The 25,411-nt window shown below is 48.4% G+C and overlaps 1 protein-coding gene and 1 pseudogene across 2 annotated transcripts in view; one reads left to right on the top strand and one right to left on the bottom strand.

Moving 5' to 3' along the window:
- SRL (sarcalumenin) overlaps positions 1 to 23,812 on the top strand; it is a 38,463-nt gene extending 14,651 nt beyond the window's left edge. The window contains exons 2-7 of one of the 2 annotated variants that reach the window (XM_054589514.1): positions 10,797 to 11,765; positions 13,639 to 13,740; positions 14,758 to 14,853; positions 17,918 to 18,034; positions 18,758 to 18,991; positions 20,529 to 23,812. In XM_054589514.1, coding sequence (XP_054445489.1) covers positions 10,797 to 11,765; positions 13,639 to 13,740; positions 14,758 to 14,853; positions 17,918 to 18,034; positions 18,758 to 18,991; positions 20,529 to 21,340 — 2,330 coding nt within the window. In that variant the 3' untranslated portion in view covers positions 21,341 to 23,812. The remainder of the gene's footprint in view (positions 1 to 10,796; positions 11,766 to 13,638; positions 13,741 to 14,757; positions 14,854 to 17,917; positions 18,035 to 18,757; positions 18,992 to 20,528) is intronic. The other variant, XM_054589515.1, reaches the window with a different exon arrangement.
- An 816-nt stretch (positions 23,813 to 24,628) lies between these two features.
- LOC129083288 (ADP-ribosylation factor-like protein 2) lies at positions 24,629 to 25,190 on the bottom strand (annotated as a pseudogene).
- Positions 25,191 to 25,411: the final 221 nt, after the last annotated feature.

Genomic DNA, 25,411 nt, shown 5'->3' with positions numbered 1-25,411 from the left:
AACCAGGAGGTAGATCAAAGATTTGGAGCTGAAGGGAGAAATAAACATCCTACCAGAACAGAATGAAGAAACAAGAGTTCAAAAAAAATGAAGAGAGGCTTAGCAACCTCTGGGACAACTTTAAATGTTTCAACATCCAAATCATAGGAGTGCCAGAGGAGAAGAGGAGGAGCGAGGAATTGAAAACTTCTTTGAAAAAATAATGAAAGAAAACTTCCCCAATCTGGAGAAGGAAGTAGACATGCAACTCCAGGAAGCTCAGAGAGTCCCAAAGAAGTTGGACCCAAGGAGGAACACACCAAAATACAGCATAATTAAATTACCCAAGAGTAGAGATAAGGAGAGAATCTTAAAAGCAGCAAGAGAAAAGGAGAGAGTTGTCTACTAAGGATTTCCCATAAGACTATCAGCTGATTTCTCAAAAGTAACCTTACAGGCAAAAAGGGGCTGAAAAGAAGTATTTAAGGCCATGAAAGGCAAGCACCTACATCCCAGATTACTCTATCCAGCAAAGCTATCATTTAGAATGCAAGGGCAGATAAAGTACTTTCCAGATAAGGTAAAGTTAAAGGAGTTCATCATCACCAAGCCGTTATTATATGAAACGTTAAAGGGGCTTATCTAAGAAAAGAAAAATAAAAACTATGAACAGTAAAATGACGACAAACTCATCTATCAGCAACTGAACCTAAAAACAAAAACAAACTAAGCAAACAACTAGAACAGGAACAGAATCACAGAAATGGAGATCACATGGAGGATTATCAGTGGGAGGGGGAGGGAGAGAATGGGGAAACAGATACAGGGAATAAGAAGCATAGTTGGTAGGTACAAAATAGACAGGGGAGGTTAATAATAGTATAGGAAAGGGAAAAGCTAAATAAGTTATATGTATGATCCATGGACATGAACTAAGGAGGGGAATGCTGGATGGAGGGAGGGTGCAAAGTGGAGAGGAAAAAAGGGGAGAAAAAAAATGGGACAACTGTAATAGCATAATAAATAAAATATACTAAAAAAAAGTAGAAAAAAGATATGTTGAAGTCGTAACCCGCAGAACCTCCACATGTTACCTTATTGGAAATAGCATCATCACAGATATAGTGAGTTAATCTGCTGGTGTTCTTGCAAGAAAAGAAGAGATATAGATTAGAAGCATACGGAGAAGGCCATGAGTGATGGAGGCAGAGATTGGAGGAGACATGCATCGACAAGCCAAGGATTGCTGGGAATGACCAGAAACTTGGAGAGGCAGGAGGGAGTCTCCCCTAGAGCCTTTTGGGGGAACTTGGCTCCACTGACACCTTGATTGTGGATTTGTGGCACTCAGAACTGTGAGAGAAAATATTTTTTATTGCTTTAAGCTATCAGCTTTTGGTGCTTTGTTACAGCAGCCACAGGAAACTAATACATGGCCAGGCTCAGACTTTGCACATGGGTTTGGGGCTCACGTCTGGTTTGGAGGTGGGGGACGTTTTGGACATGCAGCTTGCTGGAGCACCTCGGATACAACTTGGCAGTGGCCTCACAGGGCCCCCGGCACTGACCAGGGAGGGTCACCCTAGGGACAGCAAGTGCAGAATGTACACCTGCTTTGGCCCCACCCTCTGGCCAGCGCTTGGCTCTATCCTTCCTCTCCCCAGGGGAGCACCGTGGGAACCAAGGAGTAGATGCCTGCCCTGGCCTTCTGCATGGCCACAAGGCTGCCAAAGGAAAGGAAAGTTCCTGAGTGCCGAGAGCCTCAGCTAGTTCCACTATTGAAGAGACAAGGCAGACAACCCAGACCCTAGGTGACACTAAGTCCACCCGAGAAGGAAGCTACTTTCAGTTTAATTTCCTGCAATGATTCTCCCTAGGGGAGGGGATGTCCAGAGACGGAGCCCTTGGAAAGGATAGGGCCCACTGCTCACCCAGGAAGGGTTGATCACATGCCTGAGGTTCAAGGGTCTAGGCCACTTGGAAATAGAAACTGGGAGCAAGAGTACTTCTAAGGGAGATATGGGATTTCTAGAATGTTCCACTATAGAGTGGCCTGGGTATTCTAGACGTTTTTGCCTGTGGCATTTTCCAAGTCCTGGAGTGATAACTGAGGGTAATGGATGGATTTGTTGGGAGGCTTTGAGAATTTGTCCCATTTATGGAGCAGCAGAGAGGGAGGTGGTCGTCTTTATTTTTTCTCATGACCCAGACTCTGGAAGGCTCTTCTGGTCCATTCTTCCTGTGGCTTCTGCCATCCTCAATTCAGATAACTAAGAGCTGATCTCGTGCAGTGATTGGGAACCACCTCTCCTTTGTCTCCTGGTTATGGAGACAATGAATCTCCCCTTGCATTCTTCTGGTGATACTAGGAGTATTGCACACTAACAGCGAATATGTGGCTTGATGCAGGTGACCTCTAGGAACTTAAACTCCACTCTGGTCCTTCTTCAAACCTCTGTACAGGGCTCTCTTCAGAAACCCAGCCTGATGTCAAGGCCCTTGGTGGGCATACTTTATAGGAACATACTTCATAGGAACAACTTGGGGAATGGATGGGTAACCCCAGGAATGCTAGGTCCCAGGAATAAGGCGAGATGTGGGCATAAAGGATTAGAAATGCCAGAAAGAGAAGGAAGTCATGGCTGTTTGAAACACTGCATAACAGACCAGGGTGAGGGATCTGGAGACCTTGTGTTTTTGTCTGTTTTTTTACCCCAACTTTCTAGGTGACTTCTAGCAGATTCTTGTCCCTCTTTGGGCCTTGGTCTCATTTGTGAAATGAAAGACTTGAGCTAGTTAATTCTTAAGGTTTTATTCCAGCTCTAGGAGTCTCTACCAAAAAAATAACTATATGACTGAATAACAAAATGAGGTTTGGGATCAGAGTGTCTGGACCCAGAAGTGGAACCCATATGTTGCAAATTTGGCAAAACCCTCTGGGAGAGAAGGTGGGATGACTTGGCATCTTGGTGCCTGGACAGCAGTTTTTCTGAAAGGGTCTATGGATGGGAGCACACAGGATGGACTGTTTGCTCTTGTTGCCCCAGCCTCTGTCCTTAACTTGACCTTCTCTGAGCAGACTTGGGGATGGGTGGCATCTCTGGTCTTCTGGGCAGTTGGAGGTGAGATTTGCTAAGGACGCCACGCTGCTGAGAGGATGTAGGGGAGGCTTGGTGCTGCTAAGTGTGGTGAAGAGGCGCCTGTGGTTGTGCAGACCTGTGTGTTAGGCCATTCAAAGCCATGAAAACATTAGGTCTGATTTCAGTGGAGCAGAGCGCCACTTGAATGGGAGCTAGAGGCACCCTCACTCCATCTTTGTGGCACAGTCAAACCTCTATTCTTGAGGCCCAAGTCAGTTCTGCACCTTGTGCTCACTTATCATAAGGGTATGAGATCACGCTGGCACCACGAATGGCCTCTCTCTGGTTGTGTTGACACTTCTGAGAGTTGTAAAGGGCCCTCAGTGGCTCTTCCTCCAGCCAGGGCCTCTTATCTGTTCTCTCAGACTTGACCTGATAAGTGGGTCTGTTTAGTTGACCCCCTGAGTATGCATTTGCGTTTGGATGAAGTACAGGGTCACCTTGCTTCAGTGACCGGATGGAAGGAGTCTAGGAGGTAGAGGGGAGAGTGGAAACCTGTGAGGAATTAGAAGTTTCTGGGTGAGTAAGGGATGCCTGAAACCAGGAGTCAGTGACTGCAGGAGTTAACTTGGGGCTCAGCAGAACAAGATCTGGGCCTGGGAGTGTTGACGGCTAAAGTTCATTCCTGTCCCAGGCCAGCTGGAACCTCGTGCAGAGGACAGGGCTACCCTCATGGTTCCCACAGCTCTCTGTCTGAGCTGCTTTTGGCTAGGAGAATGGGAGACCGCCCCAGGGAGAAAGGCCTCTCTTGGCCTACTAACTGACCCCCCAGAAGCAGAGGGCCAAAGGGAGCAGAGAGAAGGTGAGCCAGCTCAGCTTCTGTCCAAAGTTGGTTCTGTTTTGGCCCGCTCAGTGACCATGGGATTTGGCCTGGCATCTTTGCTCTTCTAGGAAGTAATTATTATAATACCCGACATCTGTAGAATGCTTTTAAACATCACTTGCTATTTAAAATACTCCAAAAGGATTGTCAAAGCAGGTGCTATCATCTGCATTTTGTATGGGTGAGTGGAGTTGGATATAGGCAGAATGAGGAGCAACTCAAGGTCATACTGCTGATTAGTGAGACAGTAAATGCGCAGGTCCCAGCTCTCCTGACTTTCACCTGCATCCAGAGACACTGGTTTGGCTCTGTGACGCATGGCATAGGAAAGCCCTGAGATGTTCTGGCCCAGCTGGGAAGGTGTCAGATCCATTTCCAAGCTTGAGAATTAAGCAGGCTTCCTTCAGCTTTCCTGGGTTTGGATGAGGTGGATATGGTCTCATTGTTCCCTCAACCTGCTAAGCCCATGACACTTCTGACCTGAGCCCAAGTTTGACTGGGATGTTAGGGACCAGACTTATTTGCCTCTCCGTTGGGCCTCTCCCCGCCTGGTGCCACAGTTAAACCATCAACCACCCAGAGGTCATCCTAGCAAATCCCAGGGAGATTCTGTTTCTTTGGGTGGGAGGTGGGAGGAAGCCAGCCACCTGCCTCAGTTTGTCTCAGAATCTAGCCTGTATCTCTCTCTCTCCTTCCTTTCCTCTCCTGCCCAACTCAGCTTTTCTGAGTGTAGGAAGCATTGCCTACCGACTCCTGCAGGGATTTCTGTTCCTTCAGGCTTATGTCCAGGAACACTGGGTGCTCCATTGGTTGTTCTTTTAATAACTGAGTCTCACCGAGGGGTTAGGGCTTCATGTTTTGCTCCTTCCAAAGGTATTTGCCTTTTGAAAGCACGTTCACTGAGTCATGAATCCCCCGGGCATCTGTGACAAGCCTGTGTATACCCAATGGTTGTGGGATTGTGGGCACTTTCTCTGTACCTCTCAAACCAAGAATTCCCAGAAATTAGAAGTGGAATACAGAGAGATCTGTCAATTCTCTGGACTTTGTGGGTTAAAAACAATTGTCTTGAAGTCTTAAGCAATCCTTTTTAAAGTGGGGAAGGAGAGGGTAGACTAAGAAGTCACTGTCCTTCTGAGGCTGATGCATGCCCTCTTGTTTCTGGGGGAAGTGTCCTGTTGTCAGGGAAGCTCACATGGCTTAGAGTTGGTGGTTGAGGTAGGTTCTAGAACCAGCCTACTACTAACTTAATTACCCCTGTGGCTTTGGGACAATCACTTATCAGGGCTTTAGGATTCTCATCAGTGAAACCAAACTAGTTGGTCTGTGAGGTAGTCCCCTTTGACCCCGAATCCCCTGATTCTCTCTTATTGGTGCCTTTGTCATTGTATCCTGTCCCTGGATGAATCATTTTTGGGCTCAAGTCCAGCCAGGGACAAGCTGTTCTGGTGGTATTAGCCTTGACTTTAGGAGCTTGGCCAGGAGGCCAAAAAACCTTCTGAAAGTGGTTGCCTTGTTCGCTGCACCGTTCTCCTCTTGTCAGGAGGAGAAAAGGTAAAGGCTAACAGAACGGTGAGAGAGAAGGTCTCAAGGGTGCTGGGAAGTTGTGGGCAACCCTTGCCTCTTGAAAGTACTTCCCTTCTAACATCTTTTTTGGCCCTAGCATCTGCAAAGCTGTCTGAAGGCTCACTTAAGTAGTGAAATAGAAAGGGACCGTGAGGTGAGCATTTACTCTATAATTAAGGTCAAGAAACAGTATGATGCCAGAAGAGGCCACTGACCAATTTTCCAGTCCAGGAGTGTTCAGAGATAAGATCTAGAACATGCAAGGGTTGGTCTGCTTGCTCCTGCTCTGTGAACACTGTTTCTGAAGTACTGTCAGCTGCACTTGAGGCACAGCTGATAAGATGTCTAAGTGTGGGAGGAGGATAGTCCAGTGACAGATGTGGGACTCCCTGGACACCCAGACTAACTCCCTGGGATAGATGTGTCCTCCCACATAGAATTGGAAAGTGATTGTCCCTCTGGGACTTTATTACTGGTGACTCATTTGCATAATTGTAGATGAGTAACAGTCAAAGATATTTTACATGTGTTTGACTTTGGACTTGATAGTTTCAGTTCAAATGGGTGAGAAGTCATGTGGAGGAATAACCTTGGAAGATCCTTAAAAGTTTATGCTAAAGAGGCTCGGACAGGTTGGAATTGAGTTTATATTCCGTTCCTCCAAGGTGGAATCAATTCAGCACTTAGAGGTGGACTCAAAACAGGTCAACAAAATTTATTCTAAGTAGGCCTCTCTTCTCTCAATCTCAAGACAAACTCTCTGACACTTGGTACTGAGGGTGCTCAGAGCTGTGGTTCTCAAATGTTGGCATTCATTAGAATCATCTTGTGAAACACCAGACTCACACTGACCCACCCCTGGAGACAGGGCAACTGTGCTAGGAAAGCTCTCTGGTCTCAGATGCCACCTCCATGTGGGCCAGAGCTTTTTGTTTTGTTTTTTGGCCTGTGTTCTATCCCATTCCTGGAAGGGCTTGTTGAACAGACAACTTGACCCTTCTATGTCTGCTTCCTCATTTCGAGAGAGGTTAAAAAAATCCTTGCTTTCTCTGCCTCAGAAGACCACTAGGAAGGTGAAAGGAGAATATGAAACAACTTTGGAAAGCATGAAGTTCTATGTGAAGGCAATACATCATCTAGCTCAGTGCCTGGCACATATTGATTAAAGTGAAAAGATACTAAGAGGGGTTCCTTGGGATGTTGGAGAAAGTGATCAAGAGAAGCCTAGAGGAATTTTTAGGGACTAGGTAGGGGAGGCAGTCTCAGTGGTTGTTAACCACCTACCTTTTCCTTAAGTGGTAAGACAGACACACCCAAAGAGAGCTGCTGGGCAGGAAGTACAAAGTAGTGATTGAACCCCAGCACCTTCATTGTCCCTCACCCCCTTGCTTCCATGGACCCCTCTCCCTTCATGGGACATGGTTGCAAACTACTTGGGAGCAGAATGAACTCAAGACTGAGAGCCATGAAATTGGGCTCTGTCTCAAACCAACCCCTGACCTTGGACAAGCCTTTAAAGCTCCCTGGCCAGAGCTTCCCCCTCTACAGTTGGATCCACCATGGCCTTTGGCAACTCCAAAGATATCTGAGTCCACTTGAGAAGTGCTTTGGAAAGAGTTAGAAGCTGGGAAAATAATTAGGTATTTGGTTGGTGGAGAAGAACTGAGCCTGGGACTACTGCTGAGGCTATGGATGGGGGAGCAGCTGAGACTGACCCCTAAAGAAAGGCTGATGACAAAGGGGTGTTGGGAGAGAAAGAAGAACTGGTGTATGCTGTGCTGTGTCCGGAGTACCAGATTCTCAGGCACATGGGTCTTCCCATGGTCTCCAGAGCTGAGCTGGCGGCTTGCAGTTCGTGCACCCTGATGTAAGCACCCAGGCCTGTGTGGGGCTGGGGCGGTGGTCTTGGCAGCAGCACATACGGTGTGGTACCACATGCCCTGGGATAGACCAGGAATCATCTTACCAGACTCTTAACCTGTCCAGGGTATCCTGGGTCTTCTGTGCTCTTGTCCATATCCTCCTCCAAGAACCACTGTGGGACTTCAGTGAGATGCTAGGGAGGTCATGGAGGCGGGGGAGACACTGTGTGTGATTTTACAGAATTGAACTGAGTTTAGTCAGAGGCTCTCGAAGCCTCTGACTGGGCCTTTCAGAGGAGAGACTGGGCCCAATGGCACAGCTGCTTCCTGGGGATTGAGCTCAGGGGCCCAATGGCACAGATTGTTTCACTGAGAGATTTTGCATCAGAGAAATTATTTTTAGCCCAAAAAGGAAGGTCATAGGGTGTGAAGCAATCACCTTCAGTCTTTTTCAGTCCAAATGGCTTAGCAGAAGTTCAGGGGCAGCTTGGCACTAAGTCATAAAAACCAGGGAAGAGGAAGGATGTAAATATGTATACATACATGCACACACTTGACTTCTATTTCTACGTCGGAATTGAAATATACAGCAGTGTGAAGGTCATGGTAAATCCTCACAGCCTGGGGTCCTTATCTCCTTTGGGACTATGCAGCCCTCTCACCCCGCTCAGGATTAGAAGGTGTTTTGAGAATATTAGAAATACCACAAGCAGTCAGACCCAGTATCATCACCATTGCCATCACTGTCACCATCACCACCATCATCATTATCACCACCATCATCAGTAGGGGCCAACAGGAACCTGTGGAAAGGGCTGTATTCCCCAGAGGAGAAGCTTTGACTACCGCTATTGGTCGCATGCCAAGCTTCGGTTTATCCATCCAACTTGGGAGCCCTCAGTGCTCACATGTGCAGAGAGAAGCTGGGAACAGAAGCCTCAGGGTCAGGATTATTTGGCTGAGCAGCGGTTTGCGGCTTTGGCTCCATATTAGAATTACCCAATAATTTTTTTGTTAAAGTTCTGATGCTGGGGATATACTCTAATTCATTCAAAACCTTTGAGGAGGGGAAGAGGGATGAGTCCAAGAACCTGAGGATTTCAGTGCTGAGAACATTGGTTTAGGGCAGTTTTATCAGGTTTTATAGAGCTCAAAGTGTAATGTGAAAACAGGTTGTTAAAATGCAGATTCTGGTTCAGTGGATCTCAGCTGGAGCCTGAGAGTCAGCATCTCTACCAGACTCCCCCCAGGGTGCCGATGCCTTGAGTGCTACTCTCTGTGCAGGCAGGGGTAGAACCCCCTCCAGGATCAGGCAAGCTCCTCTGCAACTCTGCAGTTAAACGGCCTCAGCCAGTTGCTGCATAATGTTGGGCAAGGCATTGAGTGTCTGATTCCAGTCCTCTCATCTGTAAATGGGGAGAAGAGTAAAACTTGTTCTACAGAAGCAAGTAAAATTCAGTAAGATAAAGTAATTTAATGTTTTACGTATAAAGTGCTTAAGCATTGTACAAATAAATGTCTCTCATTTGATGTATATGTATCTTGCTGCTCAGAATGCTTTCAGTCTCCCTGGGTTAAACCAAGTCCTGCCATAGTTTTTTTTTTCCCCAGAGGGTGGTGGTACGGGGGTGATAGCTATGTAGGTAAAGGATTCAGGACACATAGGTGTTCAGGTGGTAACCAAAGAAAATTTTAATGAGTAACCTTCAGCTCCCTCTCTAAGGGACCATGAATTCTTATTGTACTCAAATCTTGCCTCTGCATCGCATTTTCCATGGGTCTGGCAGAGTCCCAGCCCTGGGAACACAGGGAGGAGTAAACCTCGGTTCCTGCCATCCAGGAGCCAGGAGGGTCTGGAGTGTGAGCCTGGAGAGAAGGCGCGTGCATGGAGGGGCGAGATACCCACAGGAAGGAGTACTCCTGTGCTTCTCTACACACACCGTGGCCAGAAGGCCTGGACAAGGATTAGGCAGTTCTGGGTTGCCATCGCCCACTAGCCAGATAGCCGGTGTCTTGGTCAAGTCAAAGACTTTCTCTGGACCTTCAGTTCTTAAATGTGGCTGACAGCAGTGAAGGAGGTTTCGATGCAGTCACATACATGAAAGTGCTTGGGGAAGTGTTATATCAATCTATGGGGCTCCTTTATAATAAAAGGTGCCCAAACTCCCCATTCTTCTGAATTGATAGGTTATCTATGGGGACTATTGAGAATATATTTGTTCCTGGTGCCTGGAGGCTACCCCAGCTTTCAGGGCGCAAGATGTAGGTGTATCCTGAGGCAGAGGGGGTACCCCAAGAAGTGGCTTTTCCTTGTTGAAGCAGAGCCGGGAAGATCAGGCTGTGGCCCAAGAGAGGGGGTATCTGACTCAGCAGAGAGGAGGGCCACTGCTTCCTCAAAAGAATCCTTGTGAGTAGAGGGAACCTGGGGATTGTCTTGGCTGCCGCAGGGCAGACAGCCCTGTGGTCTCTTACCGCCAGGAGCCAGTAGTGTTTCCCCACCTCTAGCCTTCTCCTGAAACAGGTCCCAGTGTGGTTGTAAGCGGCCAAGGGATAGGCTCAACCCTCTCTTCTGGCCCCATTTTCCAAATAAATTAAACTTGTCCCTTGACAGAGGTCTTCACACAGACTAAGCCCCTACCTTGATCTTTCCTGCTTTGTTCTCCATGTGCCTCACCTTCCTAGGCTTTAGAAGGGGATCCCCTCAGAAGAGGTTGCCTAAGGCCACTGGGAAGCCCTGGCCCTTCTACTTTTGGATATCTTTTTCTTGTCAGGCCATGTCCCCCCTAATCTAAGGTAGCAAGGCCAGCAAATGCCTGCCCTTAAGGGGACAGAGTTGGATGTGTGACTTAATAAGGCTGAGAGCCACAAGTAATCCCCTAAGTACTCTGCTGTGTAACCTAAGATTATCTGGCCTGCACACACCTGTTTGCGCTCCTTTACTGATAGCAGTATAAAAAGCAGACTGGTTAATGACTCTAGGAACTGACAGGGCATCTGTCCTATCTTGGAAAAATCTCCTAGCCAGCCAGGCTGCGTGAGCCTGCGTGGCTACGACAAGGTTGAGGAAGGAGTGGAAGGGCTCATCCAGTTTCAATCCCTACACAGTCACTGGGACACAGCGGGGGGGCTCGGCCAGGGTCAGGGGAGGAGCTGAGGGGTAGGGGTCAGCTGCTCAATCCTCTGCAGTGACAGACAGTGGTCTGTAACTCCCCCAGCCACTGGCCTCTGTGTCTGAGGAGGCGGGCAGAGTGACACCCCACCCCCTGTTTGTGGCACAGGGCAGTTATTAAGACCAGGGAGGGAGGTGCCACTGATACCAGGTTCACACCTCACTGCTGGAAGACAGGAGCTAGGTTGTTAGACTCTTTGAGAAGCAAAGTGAGTGCCAACCCTGTGAAACTGACCAATCGTGTTCTAATCATTTAGAACTGCAAGTTTCTGCTTCGGGTGGCACAGAAGATGTTGGCAATTTGTTGGAGAATCATTTCTCTGCTGGAGATGCAAGTCTAGAGGAGAAGGAAAGGGCGCTTTATGCAGAGGCGGCCCCTCAAGAGAAGAACCTGCTCCTTCACTCCCCAGATGGCAGGGAGGCTGAGAGCTCGGAAAAGACTGCCACAGGGGCCTCCACCGCTGCCCCCAGCCCAGGCTCTGACCCTGAAGCCAGCCTCTCCAATGCCTCAGCCTCAGCTCCCCCGGGGGACCCCATGGAGCTACCAGGAGCAAACTCCCTCCTTCCGGAAGGGGAGCGGGGAACTGGGGAAGAAGGGAGGCCAGAGCTCAGTTTGAGAGAGGGCCCAGCAGGGGAGGCGGAAGGACAGGCTGGGAGTGGTGTGGTCCCTGAGGAAGCCAAGGAGGTCCTAGGGGACAACCCTGCACAGGGAGCAGCTGCGGAGCCTGAAGGCACAGGGGCCTTTCCTGTGGAAGTAGAGACAGCAGGCGAGGGCATCCCAGGGCCTGATCAGGGGCCAGAAAAGCCAGTTGGAGTCATGGACATGGACACAAAGGCCAGGGAGGGGCCCAAGGACCAGGGGGAACCCAGCCCAGCTGTGGAGACAGGGGACACCCAGGAGGACCAGCCCTCGGAGGGCCAGGTGCCAGGGACATTGGAGGAGGATCTGAAAGCTGCATCTTCTGAGGAAGAGGGTGGTGGCCTCAGCAGAGGCAAGGAAGGAGGAGAGCCATCCCAAGAAGAATCGGAAGAGGACAACAGCCACGGGGCTAGTTCAGAGGAAGCAGGGAACACCTCCGAGGAAGCGGGGGAACCCCAGGAGGCAGCAGGAACCCCAAGCCATGGGGAAGAGGGGGTCCAACTGAGCTTCGAGGAACCGAATCCAGGGCCTGAGAGGGACGAGGCCCCAGAGGCTGAGGCAGAGGAGCCCGTGGAGGGGCCTCAGGGTAGGGGGCCCCAGAATTGCTTCGGCACTTGGGCAGCTGCATTCTTCCTGGAAGACTTGTATGTAGTGGGACAGGCAGGGACAGGGTGGAGTGGGAGAGCCCCAGCTAGCCTGGGTTGCAGGGTGGAGGCCCAGTCCAGGGTATCCAGCCCAGAGGGTGACTTCAGACTGCTCATGAGCCATGTCTTCCCAACTTGGCCACTCAGTGAGAGGTCACACCATGGAGGGCCCAGAGGATCCTGGTCACTTCTGAGTTAGGCCCTCAAGGGCCTGCTGTTTTGGATCCATGATACAGTTTAACACCAACCAGTGCCTTAGCCCGGAGGACAAAGGACATGGTGGTTTGAGGCCCGGTGCAGGCTGGTGGGGAGATGTACGGGTGGGGGCGTAGGTTGGGAGCCCTCCCCTGGGATCACATTATTGGGCTGACACATGGGGACTCCCCTTGAAGACTAAGCCATGTCAGGTGGGGTGAACTGGACTAGGGTCAGGATTGCAATAAGAAACTTCTCTGGCTGTGACATTGATATCCCACAGATGTTTACCTGGAACAGCAGCAGCTGCTGAGCCAGGACTGGAGGATAGGGAAGGGAGAGGGTGGGCCAAAGCACTGGGCAATGATGGCTTTGGGGATGCACTGAATCCCAGGTGTGGCCAGGATGCCCGTGGCCACATCCACAGAGCATGGACCAAGAGCTGGGCTTTTAGGATGGAGAAACTGAGATCAACCTTCGCCCTCCAATGTGACTTCCCCCCAGTTTCCCTGCAGAATTCAGTTTCCATACCTCTCATCAGCCACTTGCACCCTCCATAGGGGGAGGGCCTGTGGTTAGCCAGCCCTCCCCTCTCCCCATCTTTCCTATCCTGTGTCTGGAGTGGGACATGAGATGCTCCCCAAGACATATTGATTCTTTTCTTTTTCCATCCCCGGTGGAACTAGTCTCCCTTTTACTCACAGGCCCAAGGCCAGCCCATTTCTAATTACTTGAAATCCTTTGTGCAGCCAGTTAGGTAGAAACGGTCTCCCTGGGGACCTTCCTGCAGGCAGTCCCGGGCATCTCTTGCTTGGTCAGAAGCAACAGTTGAAGCCCTCTTTCCCCAGCAGCTCGTCTTGCATGTGCTTCATGGCAGCCTTGTTAATCTGATCACATGCTCATTTGATCAGGTCAGTTTGCTTAGAATCCCTCCCTGGTTCTCAGTGCCACTAGGATAAAGTGCAGACTTCTCTGGTCCTCTAAGACCATGCATGTTAGCTCCTGTGGGGCTCTCCTGCCCCACGGCATGCACCCTTCACCCCTTGAGACCCAGCCGCTCTTCCTGCTATGCCACTCCTGTCTCCTCTCCCTATCTTCTCACCTAGTTAACTTCTCACACAGTGGATCTCAGCTCACAGGTGGCCCCTCTGGGAAGTTTTCTGATGCCCCCCCCCCCCCAGTAAGGCTTCGTAGGCACACTTCTTAGACCCTCATAGCTTCTGGAATCTTCCCGTCCATGGCCCCATCACTATTTGTAATTATTGCATTACTTTTAAGATTATTTCTCCCCTCACCCCACTATACTGTAGGAAAACACCACAAGGTCAGGAGCTGTGTCTCTTTTGGGCACCACTGTATTCCTAGCAAATGCTTGGTGCTTGGCACATCACAAGTGCTTAATCAATATTTGTTGAATACATAAAATGGATCGTGGAGCTTCACAGAAGTTGAGTTTGGGTTTTCATAGTTGTTCCTAGAGACAGAACTCCATTCAGTTGAACTTGGCAAGCCCTCATTCAGCACTTCTTCAAGGCCCTACCCTTGTCCCTGTCAAGGGGGTCTTAGAGTCCAGCTGGCTTTGAGCTTTGCTCTAACCCTGCTTTCTGCTTCCCTCTCCAGAAGAGGTGGAGGATGTGAGTGAAGAAGCCCCACTGAGGGACCGCTCCCACATTGAGAAAACTCTGATGCTGGACGAGGACAAGCCAGCTGACGATTACTCTGGTAACCAGAGGAAGAAGGAGCTGGGGCTGGGGCTGGGAGAGCCTTGGGGGCTGGGGCTCTGAGGCTAGTGGACACCCCAGAGAGGGAAACCCTGGAGGGAAGCGGCCTCACGGAGGAGGCCCGGCAAGCAGCGTCCAAGGCCTGGGGGCTCCGGATTGGCAGGGCGGAGGAAAGGCAATCCAACCAGAGGGACCAGGGAAGGGGTAAGAGGACAAATCTCAGTGCTGTGTCTGAGGATGGTGGCAGCCTCCACACTGTGGCTGGGGAGGGGCATTAATAGAGTTAATGGCATTGGCTTTGATATTTTACAGTTTATAAAGCCCTTTCATTCAGCCTCATGATAATCCAAGGCTTTCAGCAGAGTTTACTATTGCCTCTTAGATGAGTTAGTGAAAGCTCAAAGCAAGGCAGACCTTGCTATAGCTCACAGCTAGAGAGGCTGCACAAGGTGTGGGCTCCGACCTGCAGGCCCTGTTCCCCATTTTGTACCTCGTGTCCTGCTTCACACCCTTTGAGCTCCCAGCCCCACCCCATGAGTCACTTCTCCCTGGAGTCATCCTCTTCCCAAGAAGATGTTTGGGATGTCCGCATCCTTCCTGGGGCACCAGGGAATGTGGCTAGGGGTTAGAGTGGCCATCCTGCGGCTTGCTCAGTGCCATGCCTCCCTGTTCTCTGAGCCTAAGGCCAACAGAAGTAGAGAGGAGGACAGAGAGAAGGAGATGGTGTTCTTCTCTGCCGGAGAAAGGCGGACATGGTGCTTCAGGGCACACTACTGAAGAGGAGGAGAGGGTTAGATTAAAAAGAAATAGCCCAGGGGGCTTTAGGGGATGGGGAGGGGATGCCTTGGATTTAAAGATTTCTGAGGGTTGGGATGTGGACAGTTGCCAGGCTGCAGATGTTCTCAGCTCCCCTCTAGGGTGGACTGGAGCTGCCCTGGGCAGTGGCCTGGTCCACAGCGGTCAGTAGTCTGTAGTACACCTTACCTGATGCCCCCTCTACATCCCTCTCTCTCCACAGCGGTGCTGCAGCGGCTTCGAAAGATCTACCATTCATCTATCAAACCCCTGGAGCAGTCATACAAATACAACGAGCTTCGGCAGCATGAGATCACAGGTATAGCTCGTGTCCCAAGGTTGGGGCTATACCTCCAACCTGTCCACACTCCCCCATGTCCATGAGGTCCCTGAGCTGCATGCGTGGTGGGCTGAGGGACATGGGAGCTGAACTTTCCTAAGTTCTTGGAGACCTCAGTCACCAGAACCATCCTTTCACTGCAGGAGTGCCCTGTGACTTGCACAGGGTTTTCCAGGGAGCATTTTATTTGCAAGCGCTCATGCTTCAGTAATGCAGTTTTGGTTTCCGAGGGCAGTGATGCCTGTTTCTATCCTTCCTGTGCTCAAAGGCCCACATAGCTCCTACTAAGGTACTGATCATGTCTTAAGTGCCCTGATTGGCCTGGAATCCTAACCTCCTCCTGTTAACTCCTCTTGGTCAGCTTCCTGCAGGTCTGGATTCCTTTAAAAATGGATTTTCAAAATAATAAAATATGGTATACTTGTTGCCAAAAAATCCCCCAAATTCAAATAGTGTAAAATAGTAAACATTGAAAAATGAAAGCCCCTTTCTTGATTTCCAATTCCTCTCATTTCACTCCCCAAGACTCCCACTGTTATAGTCCCTCATGAATAAATTTCCTCTGCACATGAGAGCATATATAAGCATATCTTTTCCTGTTTGTTTTACAAAGATGGGATCACATCACAAAACCCTGTGTGTATGTGTAGTTCCTCTTGCCCATTCTGATCCTTGTGTGAATGCGTTGCACTGGAAAGCCGCCACTCACTGATGGAAAACTCAAGTGTTTGCCATTTTCTCTTTTTAAGAATATTACAAGCATTACTCTGATTGTTACATATTTCATGCAAGTATATTTGTATGATAAATTTTTAGAAGTGGAACACTGGAAATTAAACATTTTGATAGTCATTGCCAAATTGCCTTAGGCTGTAGCAATTTGCACATGCAATGACAGGATATGAGATCTTTTATTCCTCCACATTGATATCTTTTTAAAGTGTTATTCATCTTTGAAAACTTTAATCATGGTATCTACTTGTTGTTTGAATGGTGAGTGGTATTAACACATCTTTTTGTGTTAATTGGCTACTTCTATATTATCTCCTGTGATGCTCTTGATGGTTGTAAAACAGATAGGATATGATAGGGTATATCTTATTCCTGCTTTCCAGAAGGACCAGATGCCCAAAGATATGCTGGGCTACCCAGGATCATATAGCTGGAAATAGGGACTGTAACTCTCTCCTTCTTCAAGAAAACACCCTGTTTCACAATTATCTCTATTGTTTCTTGCAAGTCTAAGAGCCAGCAGTCCTCTTTGGCTCCACAGAGAAAGTGCAGGTGTTGTTGTGAGGTCACAGTCTTCCAGCTGCTTTCCTGTCCTCCCCTCTTGTCTGCTCCTGCAGCCCTCAGAACTTGCAGCTTGGCCCCGAGGCTGTGGGCTGCCCCAGGAACAGTGCTCGGTTGGAGGGCATCCTGACTCCTGACCTCACTTTTCAGGCTTGGCTCCTCCCCTCTTCTCTCCCACCAGTGCTGAGACTCCACTGTGCCCTTGGGCAGTCTCCTGCATGACCTCGGCTCCTCTCTCCTCCGTTTCTCACCGGCAGCCTCCTGCATGTGCCAGTAACGCCCCCTGCTGCAGAGGGCTGAAATAGCAGCCCAGGAAAGCCCCCGCGGTAGTTAGTCTCAACGATAGCTGAAGACCCAGTTCCCTTTGGCGTCCCCTGCCTGGGTAGGGTAAAACAGATTTTTATTTTTGTAGGATTGTAGTGTTACCACTGGGAATTCTGCCACCCCCTTAGCCTGCCTATTTCTTCCTGTCCCTGAGCCAGGGGTTGTTACCCACAGAGATGCCAGTGACTCATGGGTCAGGGCCATGGTGTTGCTTTCAGGCAATAAATACATGCCTGCCACTTACAAGATACCATCTTGGTTTTCCAGGACTTGGTTTCATCTTAGAGAAAGAAAGCCAGCACATCAATAAGCAAGGTGCAGAAAAAGAATACCATACTCTTCCTTCTAGAAAAAAGATGGCAAGCATGCTCTTTGATAATATTGCTTATAAATGCATGGAAGTATCTGAAAGAATATGTAGGGGGAGTTATGGCCTAGGCAGATTGGGGACAGAGATGTGAGACTTCTCACTGTGTGCCTTTTTATATTTTGATTTTTGACCCAAGAAATTAAATAAATTAAAACAAAACAAAAAAAAAATGGAGTGCCTGCTGTTTTGAGGCCTATCTGCCAGGCTCAGGGAGGCAAAGAAGTATGGAAAATTTTAGGTGCAAAATTATAGGACTGACCCTATGTGGTTCAGGGAAGGGTTGAAAGAGCTGGGGCCTGAAAGCCAGTACAAGGATGGTTGCTTCCCATGAAAGCCTCTCCCCTTCTTCCTCCGGCCTGTTGGTTTTGAAAGTACTGGGACCCCAACTGGAGTAGTATATACAGAGTGCTCTCTTCAACATTGGACACAGAGCCTAAGAACCCATGAACCGCCTAGTCAGTGCTTGGTCATGGGATCTGACAAATATGTCATGGACTTTCAAGGCTAGTATTTGAGACTGGCCCCAGAGCGCAGGGTCGGGCTGAGCCTGAGGTGGGATTTCAAGAGGCCCAGCTAAGGGAACCGAGACTGGTGACAGGCAGCATCAGAGTTCAGGCCGCCCAAGATTGTGTAAGCCTGTCTCAAACCCTTTCTTTTGTTACCAATCAAGATAGCAGTGACTTCACCCTTCCCCATGTGGCGGTTGTCTGTTCTCCTTTTATGAACGCTTCTTTCCCAGATCTAAACCAGGAGGGCTCATTTAGAGTGAGCTTTGCATCAGTGTCTGTTGACTTCATTTGATGCCTCCTTCTGGTGCTAGTGCGCTAAGGATCTGTGCAAGGCCCAAATGGTGTCTTCCAGTGTTTTTTTTTAACTGAGTGATTGCACCTGTGTAGCAAGAGCTGTGCCACTGATTGCTACATGCTGTCTGGTCCAACGTAGAATTCCACAACCTGATTAGTAGACTGTCTGGGATGCAGCGTGAAGAACTTGTGTAACTCCTGTAGTGAGAAACTTTGTTAGTTCACTTCCATCTCTAACTCCTGTTGCCCACAGATGGGGAAATCACTTCTAAGCCAATGGTGCTGTTTCTGGGACCGTGGAGCGTTGGCAAATCCACCATGATAAACTACCTCCTTGGGTTGGAAAACACTCGCTACCAGCTTTATACAGGTAAGAGCAATATTTTCCTGTGTGATTCTTGGTATTTCATGTCATGTGTAGAATCACTATGAAAACATCAAAACATTTATATGTGTCTTCAATATAATAATGAAAATCACCGGAAGCTACACTCATGTTGATAGCAGTATTATTCGTAATACATAGGAAGTGGACAACCTAAATATCCATCGATGGATGAATGAGTAAACAAAATGTGGTTCATCCAGATAGTGAAATATTATTCAGCCTTAACAAATTACAAGGTTTTGATACATGCTACAACATGGGTGAAACTTGGAGACATTATGATCAGTGAAATAAACCAATTTGTCATATGATTCTATTTATATGAGGTCCCTAGCGTCTTCAAATTCATAGAGACAGAAAGTAGAATGGTGGTTATTGCCAGGGGCTTGGGAAGGTAATAATGGGGAGTTAGTGTTTAATGGACACAGGTCAATTTGGGGTGATGAAAAAGATATTCTGGAGATGGATGATGGTCATGGATGAATGTGAATGTACTTAGTGCTACTGACTGTACATATAAAATGGTTAAAGTGGTAAATTTCATGTCATATATATTATCACAGTTAAAAAAGTCACTAGCTTAGCAAACATAGTATCCGATTCTTGTGGCAAACCCTTCTTGAAATACCTTGCTTACTCACTTTGCAGTAGTTCTCTTCCCCAGAGCCTACTGTGTTCCTACTAACCTTATGCCTATGTGTGCAGGCGCAGAGCCCACCACCTCTGAGTTCACGGTCCTCATGCATGGGCCCAAGCTAAAAACCATCGAGGGTATTGTCATGGCTGCTGACAGTGCCCGGTCCTTCTCACCCCTTGAGAAGTTTGGCCAGAATTTCCTGGAAAAGTTGATTGGCATCGAGGTTCCCCATAAACTTCTAGAGCGGGTCACTTTTGTGGATACACCAGGCATCATTGAGAACCGCAAGCAGCAAGAAAGAGGTAATTTAGCACTCTTAACTGATACAGGGTGAGCTTCATTTTAGAAAACTGTTTTCAACTGTGGGTGGTAGGCAGGCAGGGGAGAGGAAATGTGGCCAGCCTTGTCCAACACCAGGGGATGTGGTCTCTGCTTCCAGCCCCTTCTTGTTGTCACTGTGGTGTCACTTAGGTGTGGAGTACCTTGTCCTTTTACCTCCCCAAGGACTGATCTGGTTTGGAGGTGATCATTTTTTCCCAAGAGGAAGCTGATGTTCTCTGTAAGTAGCTCCTCAAGGTCCGTGCTTGTGCTGAGCTGTCTTTGGGAGGCCCAGGTTGTCCTGACTAATCAAGAGCCTGGACTAATTGGACTCCAGTCCAGGTATACTTGACCTCTGACTAACCTGGGCCTGGCCTATAATTCTTCCTGTTCTACCAGGCCTGCTTCAACAAAAGCTTGTAGCAAAAGCCCTACTTGCCTTCAAGTGGCAGGGGAGTGCCACTTTGGGCCCAGCAGGCACTAGGCTATAACATAGGCCACTGACCATCACCATGACTCAGGGTTATCTGCAGAGAATGAGTCATAATGGCATTTGTAGGATATATGACCAGAGATGACAGATCTCAGTTAATAGCTATTACTCCCATTTTGGTTATAACCAGACCCTGTTTTATGGCTAGTAATAATATTATCACTAATAATTATAATAGTAAATTAACCTTTATTATACTCAAGTATATGTCAGATAATGTTAGGAATTATTGGTTAATCTTGTAAAAAATTTCCAAAACAGGTATTCCTACTCTCCTTATTTTGGAAATGAGTTGAAGAAATGAAAACATACTGAACACCTACTATGTGGCTGTTTTAATTGGTGCTTTTCTATATTTGTAGCAACACAGTGATCTTTATATCAACTTAGACTTCATAGTTCTTCTTGTTATTTTGTAGCTGAAATGCTAAGGCTTAGAAGCATTTAATATTCAGTTGGCCAGTGACAAAACCTCAATTCTAGTCTGGGTCTAATGCCCAGACATTTCTTTCCCCTAAATGATGGATCCTCTCTTTTAAAAAAAAATTTTTGTTAAAATAAAAATTTTTTTTTTCAGTTACAGTTGACATACAATATTATACTAATTTTAGGTATATAAAATAGTGATTAGATATTTACATAACCAATGAAGTGATCACCCCACTCAGTCTAGTACTAATGGATCCTCTCTTTCACATCCTTCTAATTCCCTGACTTTTTTCCTTCAACATCTTTGCCACTGCCCCAGGTCCTTTTAGATGGTAAGAAAATCTCCATTTCAAAAAAGCATTTTGTTTCCCTGGAGCCTTGGATTCCATTTAGACTCAAGCAGGGATCAGGCTGTTCTTGGTTGAAGGCTGACAATGGCCAGGAGATATGCAATTAATTCTTTAAAAGTGTTTAGAAGACCAGAAAATCTTTATGCCATTATTTTCTTCAAACTGTGGAGTGGTTTGGTTCTGGCAAGAGGCACAGGGGGCTTGGGCAGACGCTTGCTCAGCCTGACTTCTCATTTCCCTCTTCCCAAGGTTACCCCTTCAACGATGTGTGCCAGTGGTTCATTGACCGAGCTGACCTCATCTTTGTCGTCTTTGACCCAACCAAGCTGGACGTGGGTCTGGAGCTGGAGATGCTATTCCGCCAGCTGAAGGGGCGGGAATCCCAGATAAGGATCATCCTGAACAAGGCTGACAACTTGGCCACACAGATGCTCATGCGGGTCTATGGGGCTCTCTTCTGGAGCTTGGCCCCGCTCATCAATGTCACTGAGCCCCCGAGGGTCTATGTCAGCTCCTTCTGGCCACAAGACTACAAGCCCGATACCCACCGGGACCTGTTTCTCAAGGAAGAGATCTCCCTCCTGGAAGACCTGAACCAGGTGATTGAGAACAGGTTGGAGAACAAGATTGCGTTCATCCGCCAGCATGCCATCCGCGTCCGTATCCATGCCCTTTTGGTAGATCGCTATCTGCAGACATACAAGGACAAAATGACCTTCTTCAGTGACGGAGAGCTGGTCTTTAAGGACATTGTGGAAGATCCTGATAAATTCTACATCTTCAAGACCATCCTGGCAAAGACCAACGTCAGCAAATTTGACCTTCCCAACCGTGAGGCCTATAAGGACTTCTTTGGTATCAACCCCATTTCTAGTTTCAAGCTCCTGTCCCAGCAGTGTTCCTACATGGGGGGCTGCTTTCTGGAGAAGATTGAGCGGGCCATCACCCATGAGCTCCCAGGCCTCCTGGGAAGCCTGGGGCTGGGGAAGAATCCAGGTGCTCTCAACTGTGACAAAACAGGGTGTGGTGAAACCCCAAAGAATCGCTATAGGAAACACTAGGTTGTTGTGTGGCCATTTTCGGGTTCCTGTTGGTGAATGAGCTTGTGTCCTGTCTGAGAAGTCCTGGTTTATTAGCCCTTTGAGCCACACAAAGGCAAGAGTCATTACACATTGGAGATTTGGGAGTTAATTGAGGCCAGTGGTGGGGGAAAGTGTGGGTCGAGGGAGGAGAGCGGAAACTGTGAATCAGTGTGCTTGTCTCATTGCTTCAGTTAGGGGGCCTGTATGAGGCAAGTCAGGCTACACTTGCTTTTCCTGGGTCCTATCTTGGAGGGACAAAGAGCAGCTAAATTCTAGTGTCTACTGAATTAATGAGCATTAAATAAGCTAAAAGCAGCTCAAGGTCTTTCCCCCTATAAGCTGAGAAAAGAGAAGACTTGAGTTCCGTAGGGCTGCCCAGGTCCATTGTGGCTGCCTTCCATACACTGTCTTCTGTTGGTCCCCCAGCCCTCAGCTGCCTCCTAAACTTGGGTTGACTTCAACAGGGGACAGTCTCTTGGGCCTGAATCAACTTGGGTTTTGAGCCTACCCCCAGGCTCTCTTCCCTGTTTCCTCAAGGGGTGGGGGGAATGGGTTAGGATACCAGAACACTAAGAAAAAATAAGAGTTCTACGGCTAAGAGAAGGATCTGCCTCCCCCATGCCATTTCCCCGATGTGGTCTTCTAAGCCAGCTGGGAAGCTGGGGTCCCTTTTGACCCAAAAGGAGGGTCAGTGTTCTGTGTATTCAGGTAATTCACTGGAATTGACTTCAGTGACAGTACTGGAAGGGCTCAGAGGGTTAGTTGGTTTGCAGTGTGTCTTTGTGTATTGCATGTCTTGGAAAACTTGGACCCCAAAGGCATTGGGTTTCAGAAGGGACAATGGAGACCATGCTCCTTTTCATTGGGGACTTCTCTGGGCAGCCCACCTCTACAAAATTTAAGAGGAGGCTGTTTCCACAGCTTCTCTGTGGAGACATTCAGCAGAAGAGTCCTTCCTTCCTGGTTTTCATCAATGTGGCTTTTCCTTTCCCTTCTTCTCCATTCCCTGATGTGCCAACACTCAAAACTCACAGGAGTCAGAACCAGCAGCAGCCACTCAGTATCAGTGGCAACCAAGGCTTAACCTTCACTTTCCTACCTGAACTTGATGCTGATACCCACTGGACGCACCGCAGGAAAGCCTGGGCCTTCAAATACCAATAAGTGTGGATATGTGTGCATTATGTTGTCCAAGAGAGATTAGGGAGATAACAAATGCCAGAGGGCATAGCAAAAGAACTTGTGAGAATCCTGTCTGGCTGGTGTGCCACCCCGGAGGGCAGTGAGGGACAGGGAGGGTGGGGGAAGGACCCTGGAAGGAAGAAAGAAGCCATTTGACAAAAAGTGGTTGAGTGAACAGTCTGGGCGAATCCTGGAGACCTGGCCCGGGGCTGCCCTCAAAGGCTCCTGCCTACTGAGCCAGCCTCTCTCGGGAGCTCTACCTGGAGGCATGGGTCAGGATCCGGCAGCACCGGGAAACCATCCCTGTGAAGAAGGAAAGTCAAGGTGAAGGCAGAGGGAGAGGCACTCAGGATTAGGTGGTGGAAGTAAATTGGCAATCGGATTAGGTCCATGCGGAGAACTGCAACTTCAGAATTCCTGTTTCTCAGAATTATTAGCACTGTGGTGCATGCTGCAAAAGAGGCTGCTACTTTTGGCTTTGTGAAGGACCTGGAACCTCCCACAAGAAAGCCAGAGGTGCAATAGCCTCCAGGACATTGTTTCTAAGGACAGAACAAACCAGAAAAGAAAAAGAGTCTGCTAGGGGTGTCCAAGGAGCCTCGTGACAAGGCCTGACGAGCTGCTTTTTGTCTCATCAAGAACCAACCCTTGCTTCATCTGTCATTTACCCTCTCAAGAGTCTGCCCTCCCACTTTTGCTCCTTGATGCCCCTTAATGGACTTGAGCTCCTCTTGGCATATCTGTGTTTCTCAATGCGGCAGGGGAAATAAAATGTACAGAACTGTATGGGCATTGTCATAGCTGCCGATTCACCATTGCTGTGGAGGAAGAAGGTGGAATGAGACTAATACATTCATATAATATTTATATTTTCAGGGGGTGACATTATCAGTGCGATGATTCTCCCTTTTCTTTTATCTACCCATTTTCCTTTTCTTACTCCTGTTCCCCTGCTCACTCCTTGACTTACCCTTTTTCTAAGTGCCGCAGGCTTGTCCGTCAGTCAGCTTGGACTTGAACAGCTGTTTGGTGCCCCACTGTGTGGAAGTGGATTTTAAGCAGAATTCTGACTTTTTTAGGGGTGGGTGGATGGGTGGGTTGAGAGCTGGGAGAAATTTAGGATCCAGAGATCTCTCAAGAGGAGTATCTGTAACTATTTGTGCCTAAACAGTTGCTGTTTCTCTCCAAAGTGGAACCTTTCCAGTGTTCTTTCCATTCTGATTTCATCAGGGAGAAAGTCTCAATAAAGTTCCAATCTCTCTTTAACACCTTGTACTTTGATTGTATCCAAGCAATCAATCTCTTTATCTCCCTTTATATCTAGTAGAGTGTACTAACTTTTATTGACTCGTTTTTAGAGGAGTTTTAGGTTCACAGCAAAATTGAGAGGATGGCAGAGATTTCCTATATACCCCTACCCCCACATGCACAGCCTCCCCCACTATCAATATCCCCACAAAGTAGTACATGTTACAGTCAATGAACCTACATTGACTCATCATTGTCACTCAAAGTCCATAGTTTCCATTAGGGTTCACTCTTGATGATGTACATTCTGTGGGTTTAAACAAATGTATAATGACATGTATTCACCATTATGGTATCATACAGAGTAGTTTCACTGTCCTGAAAATCCACTGTGCTCCACCTGTTTGTTCCTCTTGTCTGCTGCCACTTCCTTATACTAATTTTTAAGTTCTTGAGGATAGATTGGAAATTTATAATTGGTTCTCTTTGCCCCCGTCCCTGCCTTCTTTTTTTTACAGGACAAGGAACAGTTTGTTCTGACAGCTGAGCCTCTGATAGCAGCAGAGGCAGCCCCCTCCCAGCCTCAGCTCTCCCCTCTTGGTATGGCAGCTGCAGGTGCGCCTGGTCAGGAGCCAGGGTGACAGTAAGGGTGGCAGTCCCTGACCCCTCCTACCACCCGCCATGGAAGCTATGAGCAAGCACAGTGGGTGGCAGCAGCAGATTATGGAGGGGGACAGGAAGTGTTAGTTGGGATGGCTGACTCCTGTCCCTCAATGGGTGGTGGTCGGTGATGGCCTGGCGGGGTCTGGACTGAGAGGTGGGAGCATCTGGAGAGGCTCAGCTGGCTGTGAAGATGTGGCTGGAAATGTCATCCAGGAGCCAGCCAGTCAACGCTGGGTGGCAGGTTATCCTCGGTGACGGAACTGTAGCCCTGGATGCACCAATGGTGGCTGAGGATGGAGTCCAGCTCCAGGGCCTCACTTGTGGCAACATTAGACAGTGCTCCAGACAGGTCCTGCTTATTAACAAAGGCGAGGAGAGTGGCTCCAGCCAGGCACTCCTCCACCAACAGGCTCTGGAGCTCCCCCTATCAGTCCTGCATGCGCTGGAGGTAGCCGCTGTCCACCAACCAGGTGAGGCTGGCAGTGCTCTCAGAGGAGTTCCGCCAGCAGGGAGGTTGAAACTTCTGGCCGCCAACATCCCAGAGGTTTGGCTTGAGTACCCGGGGCTCCAGGGTCTTGATGTTGAAGCCCAGGGTCAGGGAAATGGCGTTGGTGGTTTCCCCATTGAACTTCTTAAGGATAGTTGTTTTGGACTATCCAGTGTTGTCCAGGCCGAGCATGAGCAGCCGCAGCTCGCTCTCTCTTTGCTTCATCTTCAGGATGGTCAGAAGGTCCATGGTTCCCGAAGCCCCCTCCCTGCAGCCGTTTCTTCCCAGTCCCTGGACCTGCCTTCTTTTCAAGCCTCCCAGTGTCAAAGATGACATGTTCCCTTAGTTGGCTCTGAAACTAAGGCCAGCCGTTGTATATGAATGATAAGCTTGAAGAAACACTCTCCTGATTTTGCCCTTCTTCCTGGCCTCTGTGGCAATTGCCCATTAATAGGAGTTATTGAAATCTA

Source organism: Pteronotus mesoamericanus, unplaced genomic scaffold (genome assembly GCF_021234165.1).
Source record: "Pteronotus mesoamericanus isolate MK-2021 breed Mesoamerican mustached bat unplaced genomic scaffold, CSHL_Meso_final scaffold_167, whole genome shotgun sequence".
Classification (NCBI taxonomy): Eukaryota; Metazoa; Chordata; class Mammalia; order Chiroptera; family Mormoopidae; genus Pteronotus; species Pteronotus mesoamericanus.
This window is presented reverse-complemented; position numbering and strand designations above follow the sequence as displayed.